This window comes from Thamnophis sirtalis, unplaced genomic scaffold (genome assembly GCF_051295495.1).
Source record: "Thamnophis sirtalis isolate CommonGarterSnake01/CBP01778 unplaced genomic scaffold, rThaSir2_p1.2 scaffold_5, whole genome shotgun sequence".
NCBI lineage: Eukaryota > Metazoa > Chordata > Lepidosauria > Squamata > Natricidae > Thamnophis > Thamnophis sirtalis.
The window spans coordinates 68,241,226-68,266,795 of NW_028261385.1; the positions used below are offsets into that span (position 1 = coordinate 68,241,226).

A 25,570-nucleotide genomic window follows, 5' to 3' on the forward strand; every position below is an offset into this window, starting at 1 on the left:
AATGTCAGAAAGCAGGCAAAACAATGCAAATTACAGTCACATGACTATAGGATATGACAAATGGCTGTAAAGATCAGCTGGCTGCCAAGTGCTCAAAATGCAACCATATGACTGCAGGATGAATGCTTTTGTGCATTCACCAAAAATCTGAAAACAGGTGGTAAGTAGCTCTGTCTGGGGAGGTCCACTGTAACTTCAAAAGGTTAAGCGACCAGTCCATAAGTTTTGTATCATTCATAAATCCAGGGTTTTGTATTGCTTTGAATGGATAATATTGGGCTTCTTGAAAAGGCAAAAACAAATTAAGATTTAAAATATTTATAGATATTTTAATTGTAATATTTCTGTTTTTGAAAATTTAAAAATAATTTGTCAATATGTACAGATAAAATTTATCACTGTTATATGCATACTTGAAAAAGCAGAATAGAGGCAAGATATAGGAAAATTCTGCATAGCTTTTTCCCAGCTTTTCTTCACTTCAGAAACATTGTGTTTGCTAAGTTTTCCAGCCAGAAAGTTAGTGAACACAATGTTTTTAAATAGCAGAAAAGCTCTCTCCAACCTTTGTTGCCTTCAGAAACATCATGAGAGCTCGCGATTCTTCTGAACAGTAAAAACAGCCTCTTTCTACCATTCAGAAAGATTGCATTTGCTAGTTTTTTTGCTAGAAAGTTAATGAACACAATGTAACAATATTGTTATTCTTCTGTAACAATAAAAACATTGCATTCACTAGCATTTGCAGAGGGGACAGGAACCACCTTCCTGGGCTGGAGAAAGGAAGCTTAACTTCCTTTCTCCAGCCCAGCCCAGCAGTTCCCTTTGGCACACTGAAGGAAGGGGGAATTAGTGCACTGGGATGGAGAAAGGAAATTTGAGACCCTAAAGAGCCAAGCTTCATTTTTCTGGGTAGCATGGCAGTTTTCTTCTACATATGAATGGAAGGAGAAGGCTTGTGGTGGGATGGAGAGCTTGGATCTTAGGGTTTCAAGGGTTGGATCTTCATTTCTACAAACCAGGGCAGGAATTCCCATCTGCTGTTTTGACAGACAGCTCCTTTGTTCTGCCCACTCAGTTACCCTGCTATTGCTCAATATTTGCAACAGAAAAGGTCAGAATTGCAGCCTTTGAGCAAGTAGTCTTATGGACACCTTGCTTAATGGCTGCAACACCTAAAATTTCAGACCCAACTGAGGTAAGTCAAGTCACATATGCATTTTGTATTATTTAAATTTTATTTAAAAAGGAAAGTAAAGAAAACAAGGACAACTTGATGTTTGGTAAGATACATTTTTGTTTCTGCCTACCTAATCAGTGTAACATTTCAGTTACATGGAAAAAGTGCTCACATGGTTAATTCATATTGGCTTATACTAACCTGCTTTGAATAATGCATGATAACTGCCCACTGCAATCCTTGGGTAGTACAGAAGTGATAGTTCAGTTCAAAGAAAGCCAACCTAAAACAGGCAAATCACATACATAAATGAAAAATAAAGTATAAGTACTATTCTAATTAAGACTATTATATTAATGTAGTCCACATACTTAAGAACAACATCCTGCACATCTGTAAGTGTGGCACCAATGCTCTTTAACAAGAGGTTTAAGGACTGAACCGGAATCAATTCCTTGTATTTTTGGTCCTTGTTGTTCTCTTCTCCACCAGTACTGAGTGAAAAGCTTAAATGCAGCTGAAAGAAAAAAACCAATAAAGAATTGGAAACTTTGAATAATATTCTAATTCTTGAAAGATGTTTTGTTGTTTCTATAAGAACTACTGTGTTTTCCCAAAAATAAGACAGGGTCTTATTTTCTTTTGACCCCCAAAATAAGTGCTTGGCCTTATTTTCAAGGAGGTATTATTATTTATTATTTATTATTTATTATTTATTATACAATTGTATCACAGCAGCCAGTTGTTTCACCGGATTTGACATTGATTACTAGTCGGGCCCCACCCAGGGGCCTAGGACGTCGTAACGTATTTTCGTAATATGCGTGCAGTTCCAAGCAGTGCGGCTTTTTGCATTTGACTGATGGTGATTTTGTCAATTTTTAACTGTTTTAAATGTAATTCCAGTGCTTTTGGAATAGCACCCAGTGTGCCAATTACCACTGGAATTATCACTGCTGGTTTGTGCCATAGTTGTTGAATTATTATTATTATTATTATTATTATTATTATTATTATTATTTATTTTTTCAAAACAAACACAACACATAAAATCTTCTCTCCTTACATAATGTAGAAAGTGTATCAGTTGGTTACAAAAGGTTTTTGTGCATCTCTTCCACAATCATCAAACATAATTCATATTAACTCAAATATTTTAACTCAAATATTTATACATGTTACCCTTGTACCTCCATTTATATTATTTAAACATCCTTCATCATAAAATATACCGAAATTTAATACATAACCACATACTGGCATTTCATTTAATATTTCTAAAATCCTCCAATAACACTGAATCCTCATGTCCTGTTCTAGTTAAACATCCATAATATTTAATAACAGACTTTTCTAATCCTCCTTTCCAAATCACTGTTAGCAATTTTCATCTAGTTTCCTTATATTATACTCAAGTATATGTATATAGGTTGTCATCATTATCCCTTCTTTATTTGATTATATCCTGTATCATAATATTTTACCCCAATAATCAAATCATAACTGTATCTAACTTTTTTTAATTAACTTTTATATATAATCCAAAAGGATTTCTAATCTTCCTTTCATGGGTACCATTCAATATTCATATCCAATTATTACTTATCATAACACTACACATTATATACATTATTATTATCGATTATTTGTTTAATTATATCTATTATTACTAAATTTCACTAGGTTTAGCTAGTTTTAAGTTATATTCTTCCATCTATCAACCTGTATCTTTCCAATAACAAAACAATCGTATATCTTCTGCCATAGTATTTTAATTCAGATATTATACATGTTACCCTCGTACCTCCAATATTTATTTGACTATAATTGTTTGAATGTCCTTCATCATAAAATATACCTAGATTTAATACATAACCACATACTGGTGTTTCATTTAATATTTCTAAAATCCTCCAATAGCACTGAATCCTTATGTCCTATTCTAGCTAAACATCCATAATATTTAGTAACAAACTTTTCTAATCTTCCTTCCGAGATCACTTTTTGCAATTTTCATCCAGATTCCTTATATTGTACCCATGCATATATGTAGGTTGTCATCATTATCCCTCCTTTATTTGACTATATCCTATATCATAACATTTTCCCCCTAATAATCAAAACTTAACTATATCTAATTTGGTTCTTTTTTATTAACCTTTATATATAATCCAAAAGGATTTCTAATCCTCCTTTCATGAGTACCATTCACTATTCATATCCAATTATTACTTATCATAACACAACACATTGTATACATTATTATCATTATATTATATTATTATATTATTTATTTAATTATATCTATTATTACTGAGTTTCACTAAGTTTCACTAGTTTTAAGTTATATTCTTCCATCTATCAACCTGTATCTTTCCAATAACAAAACAATCTCATATCTTCTGCCTTTTGTGGTATCAATCCTCTAGTCATCTTCTTGATCAGCTTTGTATGGACTTCTCTTAGCAACTCCTTGCTTGTAAGATCTCTCATATAATCTTGATGCTCTCTTTCTGTTTCCTTGTTCAATTTGTCTTTGATTGTCAGCAGTGTTATCAAAACTTTTGCTAGTGGAATTTCTTTCTTTAGGGCCATAATTTTATCTTCTTCTATATGTTGGCCCTTGAAGTAGAATTCCTCTCCATTTAATTCCTCTTTTTGTATTCCATTCTTTCCATTTTCAGGAACAAACCAGTTACCATAGATATCAGCAGGTTTGGTCTTTTTATATTCATTTTCCACTTTGATGTTTTGAGTTTCAATCACCCCGTTTTGCATTTGATGAACATTTTCAATTTTTTTCATCATATTTTCTTGTTATGTGCTCTAAGAATTCCAATTATTTCTCTTCTTTATTTAATAATTTCTGTAGTTCTGAAAGTATATCTTGCAAAGTCAAGACCTCTATTTTTTCTGGATATTGTGTCATTCTTGACAAACACAGCAATCTTACTTAAAAGATTTCTCCTCTCTGATCAAATAAGGGAGGTCTTATTATTTTTGAGGTGCAGAAGGCGGCAAGCAGAGTTACCTCATGGCTGCTGCTGTGTTGCAATATTTTCGGGGAGGGATTATTTTAATGCATGCACTCAAAAGCCTGATTGGGCTTATTATCCGGGAGGTCTTATTTTCAGGGAAACAGGATATTGATAATTTGTCAATAGTTATAGCCATATTGCCTTGCATAATCCATGCCAATGTTGCAAACAACCATCTATTTTGTTCTGTTAACTGTTTTTACAGTATTTTTTAAAAAAATGGAAAATCAAACTTTGCTATCATCTGCATTGTTCTGCAATACAGGTAGTTCTTGTTTAACAACTCTCTCATTTAGAGTCTGTTTGCAGTTATGACTATGATGGAAAAGTAACTTTGCAACCAATCCTTACATATACAGCCTTCACAGGTCTTTAAAGCAAAGCTGATTGTAAGTAGAGTTACAATTCCACTTAGAGATCGCTTTGGGATCCCAATTGGATCACTAAACAAGGTCTACCTGTATAAATATTTGGGATTGTGATCATCCTTTTAAAATGCAACTACAGCTAATATACTTTTCCAATAAAATTTGTTGGATGTAGCTTTCCCCCCAAATGTTTTTGTAATTTTTTAATGTGAAAAATTATTAATGCTACTCAATTTTGTTGGTTCTGATCTGCTGAATTAAGTATTCATTGTGGTAAGATGCATTGTTCTGTTGACAGTTATATTTTGTTTTCATATTTTGAACCTGTAGCTCTTAGTAAAACTAGTCCTGCTGCTTTTCCCCTAAGAGTATTGCAACTTACTAAAATAGCAGAATTTTTATAAAAATCTCCTGAGAGAATTATGAGAGTTATAAATACTGATAGGCATTCATTCTTGCTTAATACTTATTGCTAACTCTATTTAAACAAACAAATGTTACATTGAGGCTACCTTGATTGGAGAGATATGAAAATATTCATATAAACTGATTTGTGATGTGTCAGTTAATACTGCATTCTTTAATTCTTCCTGTGCAGATTCTACATCCTTTTTAAAAAGTTCAATCTGCAAAAAAATTGACAACAGGTAGTAAGTCTTAAAACTTTAAAGACAATACTGATATATTTTTTACACAGCGGTTGGTATGTAGTACACAGTTGATTTTAAAAAAGAAAATATTGGAATATGTAACAATTTGTTGTTGCATTACTTAAAAAATATCCTATAGGAATTCATACCTCTTGGTCTTTGGGAAGTTCATCATCTTGTGTAAAAAACTCAGACAGCGCAGTAAGGAAACCACGATCTAATCGGAGATCCATCTCTTGAATTAAAACTTTAAAATACCTATAAAAAGTTGAAACCATTAAATAGTAGAAATATGTAACTATTAAATATGCAACTGTTTCAACATCAAGAATGAAAGAAAATGCCTCAGTGAACAGGTAACCAAACAATTCATATAACAATGCTTTATGCAGTTATGTTAAACTTTTATAAAATTATAGAAAAAACTGCAAACACATTAATTCCAATACTTTTACTCTAATCATGTCTACTCAAAAGAAAAAAAATCTGTGGTTACACTACAATTTATTTCTAACTAAAGCAAGCTTCCCATTCCAAAGGTAAAAGACTGAAGTGCAATGCTATACATATTCAGTCAGAAATAAATTCCAATAATTTCAAATGGAGAAAGTTACAATTGCATTCCTAAATTAAGATTGGAAAAAGCATACTTACTTTATGCGTGATATTTGAGAATGTCCTGCAGTTCTCATCACAATACTGACATCAGTAAATGGCTTGGGTTCTATAAAAATTCCAAATATACTCTCATGGAGAATATAATTTATTTTAATATTCAAAAGGTAATATATGTAATTGATATCATTTGCAATGATAAAATGATATCATTTGATATCATTTGCAAAGGATGCAATGAATGAGTTGAATAAATAAAGGAACTAAGTTATTACAAAACACACACACACACACACACACACACACACACACAGATATGAGAGCAAATGAAGCCATTTATTAAAATGAGAAGTACACATTCACAAACATTTTAAATTCTAAATCCTAGCAGGTACATGTTTATAATAGTTTAGTGACATCAATGATTAATAATTTTAAGATTTCAATGACATTAGCTAAACAGTCTCAATTTAAAAGATTTGCAATTTGTAATTATATAGTTCCAGGCTAACTGTGTACATTTGTCAAGCAAGAGCAATATGAACAAATCCGTTTGATAAAAATGCAAGTGATAGAAACATTCTCTCCAGATTATTTCCACACTTGGAAAGATAATCATTTTTTCCTCTAAAATGTTTGATTACTCTTATTTATTGAAAAGCACTTCATCTAAGTGAAAAAGAGCAAGTATTTCTGTAATATTTTCACTTAAAAGTTATATATGTTCACCTTCTAAAAAATGTAGGAAGAAATATATAAATGTATTAACAAGATCTAGTAAATTTATCTTACTTTACTCTTTTGTATTGTGAAATGGCTTTTTATTCATATATTTTAATTTATTTTTCCTTAAGTTATTACAGATGCAAGAAAAGCATAATAATGTATTAAACTGTGTTAACAAACCTGAATCCAATGAGATGGACTTGGGAGGTTTAATGGGATAGAACACAAAAGGAAATATGGCTCCAGGAATCTGATTTTGTATCTGATAGGAGCAATTACAGGACAATACACTGAAGGTTAGAAATTTATATGAATTGTTAGGTCGTAGTTTGCAATTACACTAGCTTCACAAATTAGAAATGCAGAATTCCCCAAACAAAAGTCTTAATCTGCAGTAGTGAGCAGCTAATTATTACTTACTGGTTTGTCTATCAAAGAAAAGTTCATTTTAAAATTTGAATTTTCATACATTATTTAAGTATAGCCTAATGGTGATATTTTTAAAACAAATAACAGGAAAAAGTGTCAAAACTGTACATAGATGATTTTCCATTATCAGTTTTTCACCATGAATTGTGGGTAATCTGATATACCTGTATTCTATAGATTTGAACTCTGAAAGAAGACTGATGTTCAGAGGTACTGTATTGTACTTTTAAAGCTGGCAAAAAGCTTCTTCTCACAGGAAATTCATATGGCTGCAATATTTTCATGTCATTACCAGTAGGAGTCAAACAGACCTGCTAGAAGACAAAATCCAAATTTTAATTAATTTTTAAAATTAACCTTTCAAATCAAAGGTCACAGCATAACTCAAACTAAACATTTTTAAATTCCATATATTTCTAAGTGACATTTCATATGCTTAGCCTTTCAACTGTATGCAATTGTAATAACGTTTTAAACTTTATCCAAATATGCTAATCACTTCATTTTAAAATTAGCAACTGAATCTTCTCCAGAATTACTCAGAAATAGTCCAATTAAATTCAACTGAAATTCATCTTTACTAGTAACAGTATATGCTGAGAGAAAGCAGAAATCTGGTGACATAAAATTTGTCTAGGGGCCTAAAAAAATCCTTGCTACAATCCTGCCTCATTCATTTAAAATTTAGCTACTGAATTTAGCAATGTTACTTCCCACATCAGCAATATAAGGAGTAGAGATATTGATCATATTGATTTAAAGGAAAAGAAAGCAACAATTTCATATGTTTTCGTCCCCAAGGAATGCACTGTATGCATTCAAACAAACACATCATATTCAGAATCCTGGAACAGAGAATTGCCTCCTTGGCTATTATGCTATATATTATTACTTTTTGCTGCTTGAACCAGTGGGAAAAAATGATGATGTCAAATTGAAAAGCATAAATCTTAAATAAGCAGGACCACTGGGACAAAGAAAGAAAAAAGTCTTCTCTCCCAGGAAATGATTATATTGGGAAATAATGCTCTCCAATGCACTCTAAACACTTAAATGATGTGCTTTTGAAAAATCCTAGTCTAGACACTGTTCATGTTCTTAAGACAACTGAATCTGACCAAGGAGTTTTGCTCAGGAGAGTCAAAAGTGACAGTTGCAAACTGCCTTAGGTATTTGGAGAGGAAATCAGGACTCAGCAGTTCCAAGAACATTGGCCACCAGGCAGGAAATTTCCCATTACAAGTCATAAAAATTACAAAAGCTCAGTAGTTTCAATTACACGTTCAATTGCACATGTTGAACTGGGGGTGGATTGGTTAATTATATAATTTCACTAATTCTAAGCTGCAGATCAACCATCCGTTTTAAAAAACAATGGTTATACAGTACAAGCCAGGCTTCCTGTCTCCCTTGCAGCTGAATTACACTGCAGAACAGGCACCAAGCTCAGGGATAAGATAGAAAAGGGTGATGCCACAGCAGGCCTGCTGGAACTATAAGGGCCAAGCAGATCATGGCTTCCAACTGTCTTACTTAAAACCATCTTATGCATGTATCATTAACATATCCAGATCAGTACACCTAAGGTGATTTCAAGTAACTGGCTGACAATGAAATACAGGGACAAGCGTGATAACATATCCGGGGAAATGATTAGTGCAATATTCTGATGGAGCAAAGAGGCATTGTAGTTTTGGCCTAAAATAATCATGGTTTTTCTCAGAATTGTTCTAGATTTTTTTTCTTGTCATTTAATCCTTGACACAAATAGACTATTTCCACAAATTCGCACCAGCGCAGAAAGAAGCGAAAACTGCCCAACTGCAACTTATAAAATTAATTAAATTAAATATTTTAATTAATTAAAATGAAATAGTTATTGATCAAAATATTTATAACCTATACCAAGATAGGATTTGGTATTTAAAAACAGCCAAGAAACAACAAAAACTATTCATCCCTGGACTTAAGAGAGCAATGAAAAAGAAGGGCTAAAGCATGCTCTTTGGGAAAAACAAAAATATTTTTTAGAGGATAGTGAACAGAAAAGTTTAGTTTAGTTTAGTTTAGTTTTCCCTTTATTTGTATGCCGCCCTTTTCCCTGGGGGGACTCAGGGCGGCTCACAGTTCAAAAAGGGGGGGGGAGGACAAACAGCCCCTTTTAATTTGCATAAAGTTACAGGAACATTTCCCTCTATGAACTTTTGACTACTTCCAGAAAGTTCTGAACATTGTTCTGAGATCACAAATTACAACAGACAAAGATAAGAGATTTCATAGTCTCTCCCAGGCAGCAAGAAATAGTTATATTCCTTAATTTTATTAAATGAAACTTACCAATCCTCTGCTTTGGAACAAATGACATGTATGGCATAACATTAACAAGAGAGAGAAAGGGGAAAATGTGTGCAAATGCTTGAAAGAATCAGGTACTAGCATAAACTTTAAAAAAACTTCAATTTACCGGAATATTATCATCAAGTTCCACTATTTTATTTTCTGTAGGTGAGTTATCACAGTATTCAACAAACTCTTTCTCCAGCTTGTCAGTTTGCTTCACGCTTAGTGGCTTCCATCTTGACTTTTTCTTGGGTTTTGTCTCCCAAATGATATCAGAGCTTGCAAATAAATTTAAAAAAAGATTATCAAATTGTAAAACTGTGATAAACAATAAAACTTTATTATTAAATCTTTGAGATAGGATTCTTAAAAAAGTCTTCAATATCAAAAGTACTTTATATTTTTTGAAAAAAAAATGCATTAAAACTATTTGGAAATATAAATTATTTTATAACTGAGACTTTAATGTATTTATTAAAAAGACTATAATAGCAATTTAATTGTCATAATCCTCAATTATTTATTGCATATAAATTACATATTCTGTCAAGTATTAACTTTAAACTTGGCATTTATGTAGCTGGTGCCTGTAATTGTGCTAATAAATCATAACTTGCCCATAACAAATAACAAAGCATATGATGGCAACGTTAAATTGTTTGTACATAGTTTATTCAGATAGAAGATAAAAATCTGCCACAATTTCATACAAAGGGATTCTAGGTTACAATTGGGCTTGTAATAGTTCCTATACATTACACTCACTTCTGAAGTTAAAGACTCTAAATTACAACATCAAATATAATTTACTATATAATATACATTACTAATATTAAGATTTTAAATTTAGTTTTTTCAAGTGTAAATGGTAAATTGAATATATTAGTTACCTTGTGATTCCAATGTAAGCAATTTCCTGCCTTAAATAGTTATTTACTAAAGAAATTCCAACATCTTGCAATGATACAATTATTTCTTGTTCTGCTAATTCCACTTTTTCACTTTCATATGTCATTTTGAAAACCTTTTCATCTTCAGTGAATAAGATTATACGCTGCAAACCTTCAAAAAATGAAGCTATAAAAATGTGCTTGGCTCCCACCTGAAATGGTGTCATCAGGTCCTAAAATAAGAGGTAAATATTAATTATCAGATGTTCTTCAAAGGATTATTGCTCAGAAAGTTTTTATTTCCAAGTTTGATAACCCACTGCGACTGGGCCATATTTAGGGGTGTATATGGGGTATTCCTGCAGCAGACAGAGAATACAGCTCTTCAGACTCTCCAACCTCAGAATGATTATAAAGAAGCTAGTTAGCTAATTCACATATTTAAAAGGCTGCTTTAAGGATATAAATATCAATTGTTTTATATATTGTTATATACTACTTTCATGAATTCTATGGAAATATGGTTTATGTTTATCTATTTACTTCTATTTATATATTTATATATATATTTTATGGCACTTTTGTGGTTATCAGCAGTGAAGCAGACCAGTAAAAATATGCTGCCTTCTCCATGCTTAGATAACCGGACCCTAAACAAATCCAGGATAATCCAATAACAGTTTATTCTGCACCTAAGGATTCTGAGAATGCTACTTTTATAAGACAGCCTAAGAGGAAATTAATTAAATTAAACTAAAATGAAGGGATTTACATAAGATTCTCACAGTTTAAAATAAACTAATCTCTTAATAGGGGGAAGATATATTTCTTCACTGAAGTCGCAGAGCATTAAATTGTAATCATAACATGTAGTGCAACTTATTAACAATGTAGCCTTATTATTATTGCACTTTTTAAAGCATCCAGAGATCAATCTTATGGGGCCTGTTTACAATTAATAAATTCAGTTATTATGAGTATATCATTTTACCATTTTACCACAGATATAGTATGACTATATCACAAAATATATGTGATGCAGTGTACTTTATATTCTATGAACCAAGGACTATGAAAGAAAAGTATCTTTATCAGTGTGGGTTTTGGGATACTGTACATTTAAGGATATAAATGTTGTAATAAACTAACATGCTTAATCATTAAATATTAGTATTCTGGTATATCAGAAAATTTATACATGTATATTAGATTTTAGAATTGATTTCATGAAGATGCTTGAAAGCAAATAGTACCACTCTCTATATTCGATACATATATTTGATCCCAGATTTCCATTATCCCTCCCCCCATTTCTTGCATATTTGCTCTGTTTTAAACATTATCCCTTCTAAAATCTAAATTATTTGATTGCTAAGTATTATACTGATTTGAAACATTACACATACATCTTTTTGAGTTATTTCTTCACTGTTCTTTCCACATTTCCATTTCAGTTTTCTAGAACCTACAGGATCTGCCCATGTATACAGTACTGCTTTATTTGGTTCTAAAGTTTCTTCCATTAAAGTGAGAGAACTGCAAAAAAAAAAAAAGGAAAATCTAGATTTCAATACTTAATACACCTCACCAAAAATTTTATCTTCCCTCCAAAGCAATTATTTTCTAGTGTTATTAAACTCTGACAATTCAATTTAAACATTCCCATGTTATAATGTTCAATTTAAGTTTTTAAAATTAAATAATAAAAGCTTATTAATATAGAGGTAGACTTAACAGATTCATTTCTCAGATATTTATATTTCACTATAACTCTGCTGCTTCACATTCTATGTAGATAAAGTGACAGGTTTATGATTAATTGCAGAGTTTGAAACTTTTCTTTCATTTTTGTTCAAACAATAATAACCAGTAAACAGAATAGACTAATTTATCAATTGTGTTAGATACACTATGCTTAGAGAACATGATCACTATTTATTCATACAGCACTAAATTGTATGCTATTTATCTAACAGTATACAAATAAAACACTGCATACGTACCTTTGTCCATATTCAATCACTTCTTCTTTGGTATGATTAATTATCAGGAATGGGGCTGCACCATCATGGTAATTAGAGAATGTAATTGTTGTTGAATGTTCAGCCAGCGTAATATCCACAATAATGCCACCAAGCTATCAGATATGCAAAGATGAAATGATATATAATATGCATATTACATTGATGATTCATTCATATAATTAAAGGATCTCAATGTTTCTGATTCAAAATCAATAGAAAAATAGTAGAGTACTACTATTATTTTAAAACACGGAAAGGGTTCATGTTCCCAAACCTGTACAAAATGCCCAAACCTGACAACACATTTAGTCCTATTCACTGTGTTCTTCTCTGATCTTACTTATCATAAATATAATTGTATTAATTGCAGACAGTCAAGTGATATGGCAGGTTTTAAAAGTTTAAAGACCTCAACATGGTTTCAAATTAAACAAATGTATTTATTTTACCTTAAGCTTATAAGATCATATCAAATAAGAACACAAGAATATTTGGAGAATAGTACGTCTCCATAAAATTTAAATCAAACAACTTTTATAGCAAATACACTGGATTATCATTAAAGTCTTTAAAAAGTAAGGAAAAATGAACTCATTGAGTTAGTTTGGAACTTCTTATGGCATAGTTGGGCAGCCAAAGAACATATATTGCCTTCAGCACCCCTAGACTATATATGTAAAACTGACATCAATATCATCAAAATTTAGCCATAGAAATTTAGTCAGATGGTATGGATACACAGGCAAAGAGGGAGCCATTTGAATCATTTTACATTCTACTCCCAACTTGAAATACTACTCCCAAAACTTTCAAAAAGTACAAAACTCTCAGATTTACCAATTACATTAAAATTGTGGCATTACCAGCCTACTATTATCCTGTTTAAAAGGTTGGGAGGCAATCTGTCATTCTTTTCTCATTTAAAATTTATCTCTATATACTCACCTTGTTATCTAAGTGAAGTAATAAGCAGTTTTCTTGTTTATCAAGTCGTATAATGTTGGGTGGAATGTAAGAATCTTTTACTCTAACCTGTAACTTGCTGTCATTATTCTCAGGCCAAAATGGAATACACTGGAATAAGAATGAAATGAATTTATAACGAAAACTTATCATGGACCTATCACTATCAAAAAACAGTATTTCTTCTTTACTGGAATACAAAGTTATATAGTATTCAAAATCCTGAAGCCAATGGCTAAATATCATGGAATACTAGAATACAGCACAGTAAAAATGTTAATCATTTTTTAAAAAACGCTTTTAGAAATTTGTATGTGTCTTTAAAAATATATATTAATAAAAGTATAAAAACTCTTGTGAGACTATAATTCACATGCTTCAATTTATAAAAATAAACAGAACTCTAACTGCAGTTTTTAGCAACAAGTAGCATAAAACTAGAATATAACTAAAATAATAATAGTACTGCATTTTTGGACAAAGGAGTATGCTAATTGGAAAAGTTAAAGTTATATGCAAAATTTTCCCCGTTTTAATGTAAATTGGTGGAATTAATTTCGGGCAGTTTTTATTGTTTCAGCCACAGTTATTAGATGTCAAGGTCCTCTTTGAACACAATGGATGAATATCAGAATCAGTTGCTGATTTTAATAGTCATTACCAATTTTTATGCATTTACATTTTTTTAATCCTATGTGGCTGAGATTTCGAGGCAACAAACAGTCAATGAATCAGATATTACACTATTTTTAAAGTATAGGAAAATATACATACAGTAGAACCTCTGGTCACGACCAAATTGGGTTTTTTTGTAAACACCAAATTTCCTGTTCTTTACTAACAACAGCGACCTATGTGTGGTCGCTGCATTAATTTTGATTAGGTTCAGGTCATAACCAAATCGGGTTGCGACCAAAGTTATGGAACAAATTTTGGTCGTGACCATATATGGGGTTGTAGCCATTTTGTTTCAAATCAGCACTTTAAAAACAATAGGATATTGTTAATATTATACATTTTATTTTATTTTTATTTTATGCTTTTGAGTTATTGTTGAGTCTTGGCAATTTCCTGGACTAATTGCTGCAGTCTTCTTGGCTATATTTTTACCATTACATTCTTCCCAGGGTTGAAAGAGAATGGCTGGCCCAAGGTTACCTAGCTGGTTTCTAGCCTTATCCCTTAACTACAATACTAAACAGACTTCCCATATTGTGTATAAGCCAAGCCTTTTGTATTGTAATATATAATAAGGTAAATAATTATGAACAGACAAGGTAATGGATGCAAGAAACAATTCATGCCTGAATTATGAACTATTTTTCTTACAATGGATATAAAAACTTAAAGACTTAAAAAAATTACCTGTTGGAAAAGTATTGGTATCCAATTTTCATTGCCTTCTTCTGCAACTTCTAAAATGTGTGTACTTCTATTTGTGATCATGAAAAAAGGTGTGAAAGTCACTATTCTAGTGATATTAAAGCTGCTGTTATGTATAGTGACACCAACCTGGAAAATACAAAATTCTTTAAATCAATTTCATTATTGTTTGTTTGTTTGTTTGTTTGTTTGTTTATTATTTATTTATTTATTTATTTATTTATTTATTTATTTATTTATTATTAAAATTTATATGCCGCCCAATCCCGTAGGACTCCGGGAGGCTTACAAAAGAAGAAGAAAAAAGAAAAAAAATAAGAAAACACAAAAAACACAAAACCACATGCATTCATTCTAACCGGAGCTGGACCTCAACATGAGGTCAACAGCCCCAGGCCTGCTGGAACAGCCAGGTTTTAACGGCTTTCCTGAAGGCCATGAGGGTGGGTATCGTCTAGATCTCTGGGGGTAGCTGATTCCAGAGAGTTGGAGCAGCCAGAGAGAAGGCTCTCCTCCGGGGGCCCGCCAGCTGACACTGTCTGGCTGACGGCATCCGAAGGAGGCCCAATCTGTGTGATCTTACTGGCCGCTGGGAGCTATATGGCAGTAGGCGGTCCCGAAGGTACGCTGGCCCTAAGCCATGTAGGGCTTTAAAGGTAATAACCAACACCTTGAATTGCGTCCGGAGACCAATTGTTAATAATGTCCTTATTTTTTCCTAAATAAGTTAATATTTCTGCAAGAAAAAATGCAATTTACTCTGTAGTGAGTGAATAATAATTAAATAAATTCTGCAAAAAATACATGTGATGAATTATTTTGCTTTCAAAAACATATTATACCTATCACTACAGGGGTGATATTCAGCAGGTTCTGGAGAACCGGTAGCAGAAATTTAGAGTAGTTTGGAGAACCGGCAAATACTACCTCTGGCTGGCCCCAGAGTGGGGTGGAAATGGAGATTTTGTAATATCCTTCCCCTAAGAGTGGGGAGGGAATGGGGATTTTGCAGTATCCTTCCCCTGGAGTGGGCTGGGAATGGAGATTTTGCACTATACTTCTCCTGCCACAGCCACAGCCACCAAGCCACGCCCACAGTACTGGTAGTAAAAAAAATAAATTTTACCACTGCTATACTATATATCAGTTAACAAGTTTAACATTATCTAGTGTAGACAGACAATAGCTTTTCCCAAATTCAGCCTCATTTTGTTCAAGTTCCATTCCTATTTGTAGACTGTATCTAAAATTGTATCTTTATTATCTTCAGCATCCAAATTAAGTAAAATACTAAGCATATAAAATATTAAGCTGTTTGCCATTAGGATTCAGGTTGATTTTTTCCTCACACAGAAGCTGTATAGACATCTGCAATACATTTGCTGCCAACATTCCTTAAATCCATTGCTTATGGCATTAAATTTTGTGACCAGGTTTAGTCTAAGAGGTAAGTGAATTGTGCACTTGTCCTAGGCAATGAAATGAAGCAAATACTAAGCCCATTCAATAATTGTGACGCTGTTTGTTCAAAAGTTTGAAATACTGAAGAAAACTGAAATGAAATGCAGGGGGTGGGCTGGCTTGAATTTGGTTAAAAACTGGAATGCTCTGGAAACTTATTTGGAAATCAATCTTGTTAAATGAAATAGAATTTTATTTAAAGTAAACATAGAAAAATATGGCTGCAAGAAAAATACAATAAAACAACTTACCTGGTATTCCTTTTTGTGACTTTTACATTTTACAAAGCCATGACTCCCAACTGTATCCAAGGAAAAATGATCAGAAAGGTCACTTTCTGTCACCATGAGCTGAACCTGTAAGGAGGAAACTTGTTATTCAACCTTTATCATGAACAGAATTAAAGAAAATAAAAATAGAAAAATAGTTAATATTCTTAGTTAAATGAAACCTGTAAAATATTATACTTTGAAGTGCTCCATTTTCACATTTTAGTTAACCAAGCATGCATTTTTTCTTGAGCATACTCCAGTTCATTTGCTAGCTATAACAACACTCAAAACTTTTGGGGTGCTAAACTCTCAAACCTTCATTTGGCTATTTCAGGGGTTGTTATTTGTCTTCTTTTTCTTACACTTCAGCAAGTATACCCCACCTGCGCCAGCAGAAGAGGCATGCTGCGGGACCTGTCAGTAAAGGAACTTTAGTTGGTGTGGTGCAGAAGGGCCTTCTCTGCTACGGCTCCTAATCTTTGAAACATCTTACCCACTGAGGAGAGATCAGTTCCCACCCTTCTGATCTTCTGTAAGGGTCTAAAGACCTGGTTCTACCAGATGCCTGGGACCCCGATGACCAAGCATCACACTTGAGGAAGCTGATACATTAAGAGGCAATCCCATGTCTCTCTTGAGCATCCTGCTCCCTCCCCATCTTTTAACTATAAAAGATAACTATCTTTGATTATAACTCAATTTTTATGTTTTAGAAATATTTATCTTATATTTTAATGCTGTAACCAACCGAGAGTCATTTTGAAATGAAATGGATGGCAAATAAATTTGATAAATAATTAAGTAAATAAATAAATAAAGGTTAGACTTCCTGAAGACTTCCTTTTTTGTCTGTTTAAAAATAATAATAATAATGTATATGATAACTATCTTATACAATAAAAGTTCAAGGAAAGGTTTCAAGTTACAAAACATATAATTCAGAGTTAACTTTTTTTTAAAAAGTATTATAGAATAGCAATTACTTATTATACTCTTAAAAATCATATTTTTTCAGTGCCATGTTAAAAACAAAAGACCTCATACTGTGTCTTAAATATAAATTTATTAAAATACAATTATCATTAATAATGGTGTGTAGTATTTTTTATAGTAATAAGATTCAAAATACTGGAAAACTAAATATGATATGATAAACTTGATTTATGAGACTAAAATCAATACCTTGTTATCATGGTAAAAGTGTTTAGGCTGGAAAGAAAAGAGAAACGGCAACTTGTAGTCAGGTGGATGTTTGCGGTGAATACCATCAGCTTTATATTGTAACAATCGACCGGTCTTGTTGATCATCCAATAGGGACTGTGAATTGCTAGAATCACTTGTCCTGTAGCATATGTCACATGGATAGCTATATCCAAATCTGTTCTATCCAGGTCATTAATGGATGAAAATGTGATGAAACTAATTTCTTGTTGATTTGACTGGATGCAGTACTCAGTAGTCCAATCTTTGTCAAGATAATTAAGTAAATGCAATTCCAACTTGCTCTGATCCAGTAATGCATTATGAATCTGAGCAGAACATCCAGCTTCTAGAGCACTGCATGTGGTACTATACCCCTATGAAAGAAAAGTTTCAATAGTTATAAAACACATAATCAATACACTAATTATTTCATTAACTAGTGCAATTGTTCATTAACAATTGAATGAATGAAATGAAATGGAAAGCTGTTCGCATTGAAATATGACATCTGAAGTCATTGCCATTGTGTTATGGTGTTGTGTTTCTTGGGAGATTCTGGTAATAATTAATAACAAATATAACATAAATAGAAAGTTATAAGCAATTCTATTATTGAAAAATACATATTTCTTCTCATATTATATGTTTTTTTAATTTATACCATGATTCAAAACCCTTTTCAGCTTGCTCTTATAAAATTTCTGAAATGTTTTGAATTAGAAATGTTTTTATTTCAAAATGCTGTTTCAAATTTGAGACAGGCTGCTCTGAGCTTACTGGAAAAATTCTGTTTCTTTCCTTGACGATTCCAAAGTGAACTTGTTAGCAGTAATATCAGAAATACATCAAGACACTTCCAGTGATCTCAAGCTACCCCTTTTTGGACTCAAAAATAGCTCTTCTAAGAGCTATTTTTAACAATGGAAAGCTTCAAGATGAAAACATTTCAAACTTGAGGTTTGCACACTTTTTCATATAGTGAAAAGAAATTACATCAGAAAGTAACTTTTGAAGGATTTGAAATAAATATTTATTTGTACAGTATGTAGAATTCTTTAAAATTATATTCTTACTACACATTTACCTACTTGCATATTTATTGTATCAGTGCAAAGACATAATTGCAATTAAGAAAGATACCAAAGATACCAAATGTTTATCCTTGTTTATCCATACCAAATGAACATTCCTCAGATCAAGTAGCAGACCAGCTAATAATTACTTAACTAAGACTAACTGAAAAAAACACTAGAAACTCAAGACAATTTTCTTTCATATTTAATGTGCACATGCGGCAGCAACTGAATTCTGGACATGGCCAAGCATATTTTGAGGAATTTCAATGCTATTTATTCAGCGGAACTGAGGTTATATTAAATTGTAAGATCCAAAGAAAGGGAAAGGGAATTTAGGGGGGGGGGGGAGAAACACTACCTCTAAAGAATAGGCAATCTGATATGGCAGTAGATTGCGGAGAATAACAGACGACCACAAATGAACAACATATGGTAAATCCCACTGATCATCTGTATGTGTTGAAGAAATCAAAGTATCTTGCATTGGAACAATGTTGATAATAAGTGGGTGATTAGGTGATTTCAAAGACCGGCATTTCTTCTGTAGCAATTTGTCAAAATTCTTCACCATTTCATCAAAGCTAACACCTTCACTGGATTCATATTCTCCAGAAGTTTCATTTTCATCAATTACTGGTCGAAAAAACAGTAACGACCTGTGAATAAGCACAATAATTATTCTCATTTTCCTTTTCTATTAAGAATATTCAATACTTATATCCCGATTTAAACACATGAAACTAGAACAAAATATATTTAGAAGCAACACAAATAATATTAAATAAACTGCATTCAAAGATATTATAAATGTAACCTACAGGTCTTTTGTTGCCTTATTAACATCAGTGCACGGCCTGGTTGACAGGTTACCTATCTTTTTATTTTGTCTGCCTTCTGATGATGGTCCTATGGATAGATGTGCTTTTCCAAATCATCAATGCTTTTGGGGAGAATATTTAGTTGCATAAAATGGTAGAGGTGATAGAATGGCTCAATGAGAAGGTATTATTATTTTTTTGTAATTGGATATCATTAATTTATAATCTAAGAGAGATCTTTCAACCAGCAGGAAAGAATAAGAACAGAGTGACTGGCTTTTTTAAAAATTAAGATTAGAAAAAAGAAACCATCATAAATGATTTTGACATAGAAGCAAAGACTATGATTAAGAAAGGTTCAAACAGAGAAATTAGACAATAATTTAGAAAAGTTTTTTGTTCTTTGATGAAATTGCCTTTAAAAATAGCAAAATCAACTAGACAAATAATTGACTGAAGCTTCATAGGAATATTGACTGTTTATTGTTACCTCAGAAAATAATTGGTGCATTTTACAAAATTAAGAAAGATAATATAAGCCAATGTTTCCACTCCTTGTTCCCTCCTCTCTACTAATCCATCTTTTTAGTTATCATATTGATGTATTTATTCTAGTTGTGTTCCTTTGCCATTGTTTACTTTATTGTTCTACTGCATGTTTTATTTTTTATCCTTTTTATTATTGTAAACCCCTTGGTGAGATGAGTGGTAAATAAATTTAACAAACTGTATGACTGTATCTATGGCTTGGTGGACATATAAAAAGCTAAAGAAAATGGACTCAAATATACACTTAGTTACAGAGGATTTTAAATATTCAATAAAAGCCAGAACCTTTCCTTTTAGGACAGATGGACATAGCTAGAAAAGAGTCATAGCTAGAGTTTTAGTTAGAACTTTACTAGAGTCATAGCTAGAGTCATAGAAGATTATGTCAAAATAACAGATTATATGTACAAATGATGGAAAGATTCAGCATTATGTACCATTGAGGAATGGTTGGTAAAACTGACAGAGCTTGCTGAGATAGCCAAACTGACTTCTTTGATTAGAGAAATGTCATTATACTATTGACAATCATCAATGATTTAAAACTCCTAATGGACTTTTTGTGTAAAAAAGAAAATGATTTTCTGACATATGGTTTTAACTATTAGAAAGAATAGGTTATAGAAGAAGGGTATTATGATGTAATCCTAGAGAAAAAGAAAAAGGTTTGATTAGAAATGTATGTACTCTATTACTGCTGAGAAGAAGATTAGAAACCATTTCTTTATATTACTTTTCATGTTTTCTGTTTTTCTGTTTTCTCTGCCTCTTTACTCTCTCTTTTGTCTTTTTTTTGTTTTCCTTTCTTTTGCAAATACTACAGGTAGCCCTCAATTTACCATTCATTTAGCAACCATTCGAAATTACAATGGCACTGAGAAAAATGACTTATGACCAATCCTCGCATATAATGATTATAGCAGCATCCCCATGGTCACTTGTATTACTATGATTGCAGTGTCTCGGGGCCATATAACTGCCATTTGCAATCTTTCCAGCTGGTTTTTGAGAAGCAAAGTCAATGGAGGTTAGAGTTGCTTAATAATTGCATGAATCACTTAAACACTGCAGTGATTCACTTAACAATCATGGCAATAAAGGCTGTAAAATTAGGTGCAACTTACTTAACAACTGCCTTGTTTACCAATAAAAATTCTGGTCTCAATTGTGATTGTAAATTGAGGACTACCTGTATACCTTTTTCTTTGAATTTACTTTTTGTTATATATATAAATTTTTAAATAAAAAATATTATATTTTTTTCTCTTCATCAATTAGATTTTTGATAGAGTGATCCTTTCCAAGGATTAATAAATAACTGAGAGATATTAAACAGCAATGTTAAAAAGGAAATAGTCCCAAGAGTATAAAGTCATTAATAATGATGCAAACAAAACATAAAGAGTACAAGCTAAACATTTAATCTAACTATATTCCTTTACTAAAATACCTAATAGTAATTATTTCTTAATTTATTACATTTAGAACTAATTTACCAATGGATGTTTACAAAATAAATATATGTACAAAATAATAATGAACAAAAAAGAAAATAATTACCTATAAGAAGTTAATGGTATGTTAAATTCATTATCTGGTAGTGCTACTCCTAAACATTTTCCATCTTCAAATATACTCAAAGGAATTGAAAAATGATTCTTTATCTATACAGAAAAATAAAAAGTTTGTGTCAATTAACCAAAAATAAATCTATGTTACAATTATATTTCATCTAATTAAATCTCTACTCATCTGAAAAATACAATGAAATTTAACATTTAGGAATTTAGGAAGATGTGATATCCACTTTATAAATACCTTTATAAAATATTTTATACTTGCTGATACGCACAGGAAATAAAACAATTTTCCCCAACTAAGATTCTATAAATAAATAAAAACATTCTACTTGGCAGATTTGCACTGATCAGTAAACTTTAAAAGAAAATATCTCACCTGAATTGGAGAATGTACGGTTACTATCTTGCTCCCATCAACAGTATCAATTTGACAAACAATAGATCTTACAACACCTGAATCATTATGTCTAACTCTGTACAAACTCCGACCCACTTTTGTCAATGGGATCTTGTCAGTAGTAGAATGATTCTGAGGAGCTAAAAAAACAAAGGCAAAAACATCATCAAAAATAAAGCCGCACAGATCTCTGTGTAGCTATGAGACAGAGGGAAGGAGAAATAAAAGTACTAAGTTAATTGCAAATACATAAATATCATAAAAAAGAATATAATGTATGCTCTGACTAGGCTTCACAGAATCACGAAACAGACTTCTTGTCCTGCAAAAAACCCTTTTTATTTGGTTAATGTGAATTCTTAGCATTCACATCCAGAAAAGTCCCAGCAATAAGCTTTAATTGCAAGAACAGACCTTATCAGTCCTTGGATAGTTGCCAGGCCGAGAGCTTCTAGTTGCAACACCTTACAATGGAATAACTGGTAAAAAGTCTCTGTGAGGCACAAACTCAGGTAAGCAAATCTTCACAATAAGCCAACTAATTGTCTCCTGGAAACACCACTCCCTTTTTGCTCCTATGTATTCCCTATGGAAGGGGCCATTCAGCATCCACTTGTGCCTTTACTCCCGAGTCGACCCATTCCTTAATTGTTCCCTTCTCCTGACAGCTCTGTGCATGCGTACATTGGGAACAAGCCCCAGCTGTTCTTCTGCCCCACTTATCTCTGACTCTGAAGGTAGCTGATAAACATCAGATGGCCCTGGCCTCAACCCTGCCTCTGATGCAGAGAACCCATCAAAGCCTTTCCCAGACTCCAGGACTGGTCCAATCTTCTCCCCAGCCTCCTTCTCATCCGAGTCTGTCGCCAGCTCCGCTGGCAGCTAGCAAGCCACAACAATGTATCAACAAAATGTCGTTTTGTGTGCATTCACTAATTTGAACAAGTGTTATAGTAAAAAGAGCTTTAGTTTAACTTGTATTCTTCCTTTCCTAATTTATTAATGCAATTGTTATCCTCTACCCAATCAATGTTATTTTTCTTTATCCATAATCCAAATTGAGACATTGGAAGCTAATTTTAGAAAAATATTAGTTACAAGACTTAGTCACAGATATGTGTAATGTACAGTTTGATTCTGCTATACAAATTAATGCTAATTTGTTCATTTTCTCCTAAAAATTAATTAGGTCTCAGTAAAACAGCTATTAATGTAGTGTATTCACAATATTTATGAATATAAGCCATGAAACAATAGCATTCAGACGTATGTGCCACTTCATAGTGCTTTACAGCCCTCTCTAAGCTGTTTCAGAGAGTCAGCCTCTAACAATCTGGGTCCTCATTTTACCAACCTTGGAGGGGTGGCAAGCTGAATCAACCTTGAACCGGTCAGGATTGAACTCCTGCTGTTGGCAGAGTTAGCCTGCCATACTGCACGCTAATCACTGCACCACCAGTTAGAACTACATACACTAGATAGTTATTTAAACAGATAAGTTGTTTTAAAACTTTTATTAAACACCATGATTGCATCATATACATTTAGATGTTTACTAATAGACATTTCAGGTGTACTTACTGAGCCAAATGTAGAATACCTTGCTGCTTAGAGTGGTCATTGCTGTGAACTGGTCTTGCTCACTTTTGGTTCTGATATATTCCATATTTAGACTTTGTCCATCTTCAAGATGAAATGAATTTGCTTTTGATTCAATATTAAGAACACTGAAGGATTCACTAGGCAAAACAGTGGTGGAAACTCCTAAGGAATTTATTAATACAAAAGGGGCCCTATCTTTTTTGAATGTTTCTGAAGCTTCGGTAGCTGCTTCTGCAAATGCCTAACAAGAATAATAAATCAACAAATTTTCAAATTAATAACTTTTTCCATAGATGATTCTCTTCACTTAAGGCCCAAATCTAAATTAAAATTTCACTTACCGTGCCTAGATTACTCAACATTAATAGCCCACATTTAGATAATGTAATGTTCAGCTGATTTTGAGAATAAATAGTTATTACTGTTTTATATTCTGGCACTTTATAGTGTTCTTCTTCTGCCACTGATTCAACAAAGGCTTTTTTGTTTTTCTTTTTCATCTTAAAGAGAAAATATTTGGCACATGTAAAATTAGCAACTCTAAGTGAAAGTTATTTAAAGTTTAGAATGCTTTGTAAAGTTAACCTAATTTATTAAAAGTATTGTTGAATAATACAAGATGGTGGAAAGAAATATAATAAATATATATATTTAAAAATAATCTTTATTAGAAGTTTTTTAAAAATAGAAGACAATATAAACTGAACTAAGAAAAGAAAAATAAAGACTTGATGTACTAAATAAAAAGGGGAAAAAGAGAAAAAATAAATATTTAAAGAAGTGACTTTTGATTTTCATCACAAGTGCAAACTTAGTTCATCCCCCTATAACTGTGATGGTGAACCCTATGGCACGCGTGCCACAGGTGGCATGCAGAGCCATTTCTGAGGGCACCCAAGGCGTTGCCTTGTCAGCTCCAGTGTGCATGCCTGCGCTGGCCAGCTGATTTTCGGCCTTGATTTTCGGCTATTTTTCGCCCACCAGAGGCTTTCCTGAAGCCTCCAGAAAGCGAAAAACGGCCTAAAGGGCACACTGGAAGTCTGTTCCTGAACTTCCGGCTTGCGTGTTGGGCCATTTTTCCCCCTCCCCAGGCTCCTAGAAAACCTCTGGAGCCTGGGGAGGAGGAAAAACGGACTTACCGGGCCCACCAGAAGTTGGAAAATGGCTGTTTCTGACCTCTGGAGGGCCTCCAGGGGGAAGGCAGTTTTTGCCCTCCCCAGGCTCCAAGAAAGCTGTGCATGCCTGTGCGGGAGTCACCCACACATATGTAAGGGTCACGGTGTTGGGGGCACTAAATTATGGGGGTGGGCATGCGAGTGCACGTACATGCGTGCTTTTGACACCCAAGCAGAAAAAGGTTCGCCATCACTGTCCTATAAGGTTACATATAAGTATCTTTTTTCAGTTCTCCTCTCCCCATATGTGACCCTCCTGAGCTCAGTTTTCATTGGTAGAGGATTGCAGGTAGCCATTGCACTGAAAACGGAGCTCGGGAGCCCTTTTTGCTGGCAGAAAGCTCAGGCCACCACAGACGCGCCTGACACAAGTGACATCAAGCTGGCCATGCCCACCCCGCCCCACCAAGGTCGAACAATACCCTGATACGGCGCTCAATGAAATTGACTTTGACGGCCGTTCTAAAAAAGGAAACATTTCTACTCAAAAGTAACAAGCAAGAAATAATTCTTCTCAAATAAGTTTAACAAGATCATATATTAAACATTTTTATTACAATGATAGATCATGAGGAACATTTACTATATTCGTTAACATATCTGTCCTATACTCTAGTAAAATTATAATTCTAAATCATACCTTTAATTCTAGAATCCATGGTCTGAATTCCTCAGTGTTTTCTACTTCTAGAGGCTCAAGTAATGGTTCCCAAACACCAAACATTTCATTGAAATAGTGTACCTAAAAATACAAATTAAATGAAGTGTGAAAATTAGGTTATATCAATTTGAATGAACTGAAAATGGAGAGCAATAAAAAAAAGATAAAG

The 25,570-nt window shown here is 32.7% G+C and overlaps 1 protein-coding gene across 4 annotated transcripts in view; it reads right to left on the reverse strand.

The window, feature by feature from the left end:
• Positions 1-25,570, reverse strand: part of VPS13A (vacuolar protein sorting 13 homolog A) — a 109,807-nt gene that overhangs the window by 18,135 nt on the left and 66,102 nt on the right. For 2 of the 4 annotated variants that reach the window (XM_087715963.1, XM_087715965.1), the window contains exons 42-62: positions 25,381-25,482; positions 23,907-24,065; positions 23,545-23,806; positions 21,943-22,103; positions 21,547-21,650; positions 18,978-19,275; positions 17,522-17,917; positions 16,319-16,423; positions 14,589-14,735; positions 13,206-13,334; positions 12,240-12,373; positions 11,643-11,772; positions 10,237-10,469; positions 9,471-9,624; positions 7,171-7,317; positions 6,758-6,839; positions 5,891-5,960; positions 5,386-5,494; positions 5,099-5,212; positions 1,552-1,697; positions 1,382-1,463 (exon numbers count right to left, since the gene is read on the reverse strand). In XM_087715963.1, the coding sequence (XP_087572089.1) occupies positions 1,382-1,463; positions 1,552-1,697; positions 5,099-5,212; positions 5,386-5,494; positions 5,891-5,960; positions 6,758-6,839; positions 7,171-7,317; positions 9,471-9,624; positions 10,237-10,469; positions 11,643-11,772; positions 12,240-12,373; positions 13,206-13,334; positions 14,589-14,735; positions 16,319-16,423; positions 17,522-17,917; positions 18,978-19,275; positions 21,547-21,650; positions 21,943-22,103; positions 23,545-23,806; positions 23,907-24,065; positions 25,381-25,482 (3,264 nt within the window). Of the gene's footprint in view, positions 1-1,381; positions 1,464-1,551; positions 1,698-5,098; positions 5,213-5,385; positions 5,495-5,890; positions 5,961-6,757; positions 6,840-7,170; positions 7,321-9,470; positions 9,625-10,236; positions 10,470-11,642; positions 11,773-12,239; positions 12,374-13,205; positions 13,335-14,588; positions 14,736-16,318; positions 16,424-17,521; positions 17,918-18,977; positions 19,276-21,546; positions 21,651-21,942; positions 22,104-23,544; positions 23,807-23,906; positions 24,066-25,380; positions 25,483-25,570 lie in introns of all 4 variants that reach the window. The other 2 variants (XM_087715962.1, XM_087715964.1) reach the window with 1 other exon arrangement.